This window comes from Eucalyptus grandis, chromosome 7, assembly GCF_016545825.1.
Source record: "Eucalyptus grandis isolate ANBG69807.140 chromosome 7, ASM1654582v1, whole genome shotgun sequence".
In the NCBI taxonomy this organism is placed as follows: Eukaryota; Viridiplantae; Streptophyta; class Magnoliopsida; order Myrtales; family Myrtaceae; genus Eucalyptus; species Eucalyptus grandis.
This window is the reverse complement of record NC_052618.1, coordinates 32516874-32523435: the sequence shown is the minus strand read 5'-3', so window position 1 is coordinate 32523435 and position 6562 is coordinate 32516874. Positions and strand designations below refer to the sequence as shown.

The window sequence follows — 6562 nt, the reverse complement described above, 5'->3', positions numbered from 1 at the left end:
ACTTATTTCTCAAATGCTAATCAGTTGAAGGCATTATCAAAATGACTTTCCTCAGTTGCACCCAGATAACATGAGCTTGGTCTCTGGTTCAATGCACAGTTGCAACTTGCAATCTTAAACCAGCACATCAAAATCATAGAACCAAGCTTTGCACTACTGGTATCCCTTGTTGGCCGACCAGACACGGACCCGATTTGTGCTTTAAACTCTCTGTAGTTGACGACTCAGAAAGAACTTTGGACCACCTGATGCATGATCGATTAGGAGATGAACCAGAGAGAGGTGTCAGATTCGCAGACACGGTACCAACTGCACATGCACCGTTTGGCAAGCCTCGCTTGCACGACGGATGAAGCCATTCCTATTGAAGTCGTCTGGTACAGTTTCTCTCTTGTGCACTTCAAGCTGCCATCACTATCTTTGCATAGTTCACTCTGATTGATGTACCATACGAATTCTGTGCCACATCTTGATTTTTTTTTTTTTGCCTTTTTCTGGCCCTGCTCGTTAAACTGTGCATAAAAAAAAGGTTCTTTTTGAGCGTGAAATTTTGGTGGTCCTACTATATTGAGAATTAGGAACCTCAAATTAAACAATGGAAATTAGAAAATAAGACAAAAAAGGGAAAGGTTGATGGCTGAGAGCAGTGCCACCGACAGGACTAGAGCAAGAAATCAGGCCCTCCCCATCAATAATTAGGACAGTGCATCGATTGAAATGTGTTCATGCCCTCTTTAAATCTTCTCCATAAGCAATCCCCACCATTTCAATCACTCAGCAGTGGACCCTTTTCTTAGAAGCACGACCACCACATGATTTTCGAAAGTGCAGCTGAAAAGTTTTTCTTTATTTTCTTTATTTATTTATTTTGAATGAGCAACATGACCACCCTATCATTAAAATCAGATGAGAGCACCCTGTTCCCTCTCATATATTTTGTGTCGAAATTCTTGAGAGACCGGATATTCTATGATATAATATTGTACCGTACATCATTTAAAAAAATAATTTTCCCCTATCAAGTGGGACAAAAAAGAAAAAGGACTAGAACAAGTAGAAGAAAGTGAAATAAATGGAAGTTGTCATATTGAACGTAACGACTATTTTCATTCCTATACCTAGATGTTCCCATTAATCTAGTCAATTAACATCGCGGCGTTTGGAAACATCAACCAACCAAATTAAATGCATAAGTATACATGTAACCAGTCAAAAATTTTCAAGCCTTAGTGAAAGATGTAGGACTTACCAAATTAAGACATTGTAATATGTCATCCACACTTTTCATGAATTTATAGGATTTTGAACCTCCATTATCTAGACACTCCCATCCGCTTCAAATTTTCTTTTACATAGGATCGAGATTTAAATCGTGATAAGATTATAAATCGAGATCATAAAATTAGTAAATAAATGTCTTAAACCTCAAAATAGAAATTGCAACAGGAGTTTTTTTTTTTTTTGAACATTGAACAATAAATCAAAACTTTTGAAGGAGGCACCCCAGTTGATGTTTTAATCTTTCTTCAATTTATAGTGGAATGTCAATTCAAAAGAGCATAAAATTGGACTAAATAATGTCTTGAACCGAGGAAATATACTCTAGGGTTTCAAAATAGAAATTGCAACAGGAGTTTGATCAGTGAATGTTTGCTCCTTTGCTTTGTGCTTTGTGCCACGATGAGCAACTCAGCCAACGATGTACTTTTGATTTATTATAAGACTACATATTTACTTGACTTCTCTCTGTCCTCGCCACTGCGGGGGGCGCCAAAAAGAAAAGTTTGCTTTTTCTCGATATATATATAACTATATTCATCGGTTAGAGAATGACATTATCCTAGCTATTTTTAAAAGCTTAATCGATGGATAGATTTATCCAACATCTATTGTATCTTACGTGATAATTTGTGTAGTGATCATCAATCCCCTTTTTCTTATTCAATCTATGAATTATGTCAATTTAATTTCATTTTTTTATGAATGGATATGAAATTATCGTTGGGTGTGACATAACTTTACTTGGAATATAACCTAAATTCATTGTAAAGTTGAAAATTTTATATGTGGATTCACTTAAGTGCAGCAAAAAAAAAAAAAAAAAAAAAAAAAGATAAGTCTTCCAGTGAAGGGAAGTTATAACACAATTCATAGCTTCTACATTTGATGACAAGAATAAATTTAGATTTGGCGTAGCGGTACCGACTTTCGCACGATAAGAACCACCCAAGTTCCGAACTTGAGATACCGAGGGTAATATTCACTATTAAATGAAATGAGTGGAAATTGATGTTGTTCCATTGGATCCATCTATTCACGATAAATTCGATTTTGACAGAATAGGTCCAGATGACAACCTTCGTAAATTATCTAAGTAAAGATCCAAATTGGTGGTGAAAACAAAAGTCCCAACCACTGTATTAAAGGAAAAAGAGTAGACGACTAAGAACCAAGGAATTTCTCTCGGCTTCTTCTTTTGAAATTCATCATAGTAATTCGTTTTTGTTTCTTTAAAATGCCAAACAAGGAGCAACCCTTTCCGGCATTATCCACGTCAGCAATTATCAAACCAAATCACATTACGTATAATTACTATAAAAACCCTAACAAAGGCATCCATTTCCACCGGATGTACCCTACCTTTATAATCATTTCCCTAATTGGCCCTCGCCATTGCCTCCGTTGCCGTTGACCACCTCTTTATTCCTTTGTATGTCAATCTCCCTTGCCACGGACCTCCACTTGGTGTAATTACCAAAGAACTGCCCCATCTCCTCTAGCGTTCGCCCCTGCGTCTCCGGCATTAGTATGTAGAAGAACAACCATGCGGCACACGCGACTGCCATGAACAGGAAAAAGGCCCCGCCGATGCTGATCGCCTCGTATAGCGATATAAACGACATCGCTAACACTCCACTCGTCACCCGGTTCATGGCGACACCGATCGCGCACCCCTGCGCCCGGAGCCTTAGCGGAAAGATCTCCGAGCTGTACACCCACGTGATTGGCCCCATCCCGATGGAGAAGAAAGCCACGTAGGACAACACCGACGCGATGCACACGACCACCGCCCACATGAGTTTCGTTTGGCTATGGTTGATGATCGTGAGGCACACTCCGAGGGAGCCGAGTGAGATGATCATCCCGCCGACGCTGCTCAGTAGCAACGGCCGCCTTCCGATTCGGTCAAGGAGGAAGGTGGCGACGAGAATGAACAATGTCTTTACGACGCCGACCGCAATGGTGGCGACGAGCTTTCTATCGGAGGAGGTGATGCCGACCTTCTCAAAGATGCGAGGACTATAGAGGACAACAGCGTCGATGCCGGAAGCCTGTTGGAAGAAGTGGATCCCAACGGCACAAATGAGAATGTGGCGAACGGACGGCGTTGGGTGGAGGAGGAGATCACGCCACACACCCTCCCCAGTGCTCCGCTTCGTGACCTCGACAACATCGTCGTTGCACTCCTCAGGGATGCCAGCAGCCTCCTTGATGTCCGCGAGCCGGAGCGCCGCCTCCTCCTTGGAGTCAGAGGTCCTGGCTAGGACGGTCTTCGCATCACCCAAGCGGCCTTGCATGATGAGCCACCGAGGGGACTCCGGCATGGCGAGAACCCCGAAGGCAAGGAGGACGGAGGGGATTGCTCCCACACCGAGCATCATACGCCACCCGAGGCTGAGGCGGAGCTTGGAGAAGGCATAGTTGGAGATGTAGCCGAGGAGGATGCCGATGTTGATGAATACCTAAACCACCAAAATGACATCCATTCATATAGTGGGCTCCATGTTGGCGGCCGTAATAACAAAAAGTTCTAAACGAGAAAAATAAGCCATAAACGTGAATCACCATTCTAACTTTTTAATTTTTCTCATAGCAAGAAGACTGCACATGCAACATTAAAAAAAAAAACAAAGTTGATGAAAAATGAAAACAATAATGAGAAAGATGCTACCAATTTAGGGGGAGCCAAATAAAAAAAATGAGTTAGTACCTCGGGGAAGGAGGTGAGGAAGCCGCGAGTGGAGGCAGGGGAGACCTCAGCGGTATAGACGGGAGCGATCATGAGGGCGTAGCCGACGCCGATGCCGGCGACGAAGCGGCCGAACATGAGGAAGGCGTAGTTGGGGGCGAAGCCCATGAGAAGGGCCCCGGCAAAGAAGATGGCCCCGGCCAACACGATGGTGTAGCGGCGGCCAATCCAATCGGAGGTTCGCCCCGCCATCGCTGAACCAAGTAGCGAGTACACGGCGAGGATCCCCGTCAAGATCTCCACCTCCACATCACTTATCTTCAAGTCTTCCTTTATGTATATGATTGCCCCACTCATCACCCCTATGTCTGTCAAAAAAAAAAAATTTAAAAATTATTTACAAGAAATTGAGAGAATAATAGAAAAATTAAATCTCATGACCTTTTCTCCTCCTCGTTTCTTCAAATTGATTTTCCTTTATATATATTATTAATAAGACGATAATAATGATAAATAATAAGCATGATGGACATGTTAATTTGGTTGGCTTACAAAAAGAAAGCAAGTTGATGATGTCATTCGAAATCATTTATCGGAATAGATGCGAGTACGTGAAAAAATAAAAAATAAAAACTCTTTTTTCTTTTTCTTTTTTCATTCCTTATCCATCAAACGAATGACCTTTTGCGATAGATCTATCATTATTATTCACAGTTTGCAAGTTAATTCACAAATAACATTTTTCAGAGATATATGTGCTTTAATGGGTCTAAAACTGAGTGGGCAACGACCATGGTGAGCCTTCCCATCCCTCACAACATCGTAAGCTCCGCTCCAGATTGAGAGAGAGAGAGAGAGAGAGATGGGACTGACCATAACCCAGCAAAATGGAGGTCGTGGAGGCCAAGGTAGCGCAGGCCATGGCGTACTTGTTCCGTCGCGGCCTCGCCGGAGGATCGAAGTCCTCGATCGACTTCGGTCGGAGGCCGTTGTTGGAGACGGCACTTTTGGCCACGGTCTTCTGGTCAGCCATCTCCATCTTCCCCACCAGAGAGAGTTCTTGTTTGCGATTATACAAGTGATTTGATAACAAGTGGAGAAGAAACGAGAGGAGATGTGCGTGAAGAAGGTGCACGGAACTGCTGGGGCGGATGGGGAGTGTATAGATGGGGAGTGTATAAATAGGCAAAAAAAAAAAGCTGGCTTCGCTCGTCTCGGACTGAGGCCGAAGCTGGCGTCACCGTTGGTCCACGATTCTGTGCTCTCGTGGGTCTACACTCACTTTGACTTGTCATCTTCATCGTCCATTCTCTCTTACCCAAAGATAAAACAAAACTACTTGCGAAAAAACATCTTTTTGTGAAAAGGCACGTATGGGAATCTTTGTTAATTTTTCCTTACGCACACACGTGAAGGTTAATTTAAAAATGTTATTTTCGATATATATACTATATATATATATATATATATATATATTTTCATATTATATTTTGTCTTTTTCCACTATCCTTCTATCTCATATTTTAAACTTTGCCATGATTGTCATTATTATAATTCTAAAACTATTATAGTTTTATACGAACTTAAACTAGATTTGTCAAAATGAGTCATAAAATTTTTTTAATCCATATTTAATGGATTGGTAGTTACATAGACTAATTATATTTAGGAAAAAGTTCATATATGGATAAAAATGATAAAGTAAAAAAAATTATGAGTAATAAATGGGTTCATAACTTACTTTGACCCATCCCACCTCTATGACTCTCTCTTTACTTTCTCACTCTCATTTGATCTCTTGCTTACTCACTCCGCGCAAGAATGAGTTGAACGAGAACAAACTCTATCCATTTGGAACATATCCATCCTACTAAATAGCGTTACCTTATTTTCCATATTTGGTAAAGTATCTTAGGTTGTCCCTTCACTTGGGAATTATTACTGGAAGTAATCAAATTGTTGATATGAACCAACCATAATTCTCAATTTATATAACTTGTTAATGAAAAAAACCTAACTTTTTGACCTATGAAAAAAAAAAGTGATTTCTAAAAAGTGACTTTTGAAACTTTGCTGGCTTTCTTTTTGATCAAATCAAAAGGTGGATCTAGTTTTATGCCTTGGAGCTTATCCAAAATTCAAAAGCAAGGGAACAAAAATGAAGAAAAAGGGAGCATTGCTAGTGTGGGGATACGCCTTCTAGATCTGGTTGAAAAGCCTCCATCCATTAAATTATTTATTTATCTATTTAATATTCATTGCTGCTGAGTGATGACTAATTGTCTGTTTGAAGTTTCAATGAGGCAAGACAAAAATAAAATGTAAAGAATCATGCGGAGACTTGTACCTAGCTGGCAGGGTTAGGTATCTCCCCATGACACAGCTGTACGTTCAAACGGGAATATGTCTAGGTGTGAACAAACACCAATTATGCACTCCTAAGATACTGATTATTACATATAGTTATAAACATTATGTCCATAGTTTAAGGTTTCTTAACTATGTGTGCTGTTTGCAATGTACAATAAGACAAAAGGGATTATATCATTTTAAATATGTGAATTTGACGACTTTAAGAAGTATGCTGATTGT

General features: G+C 40.4%; 1 protein-coding gene across 1 annotated transcript; it reads right to left on the bottom strand.

Moving 5' to 3' along the window:
• Positions 1–2295: 2295 nt before the first annotated feature.
• Positions 2296–5134, bottom strand: LOC104452642 (polyol transporter 5). The gene is made up of 3 exons (XM_010067103.3): positions 4844–5134; positions 3992–4338; positions 2296–3743 (listed from the first exon to the last, which is right to left on the bottom strand). The coding sequence occupies exons 1-3, from the start codon at positions 5007–5009 to the stop codon at positions 2649–2651; spliced, it is 1608 nt and encodes a 535-aa protein (XP_010065405.2). The 5' UTR covers positions 5010–5134; the 3' UTR covers positions 2296–2648.
• Positions 5135–6562: the final 1428 nt, after the last annotated feature.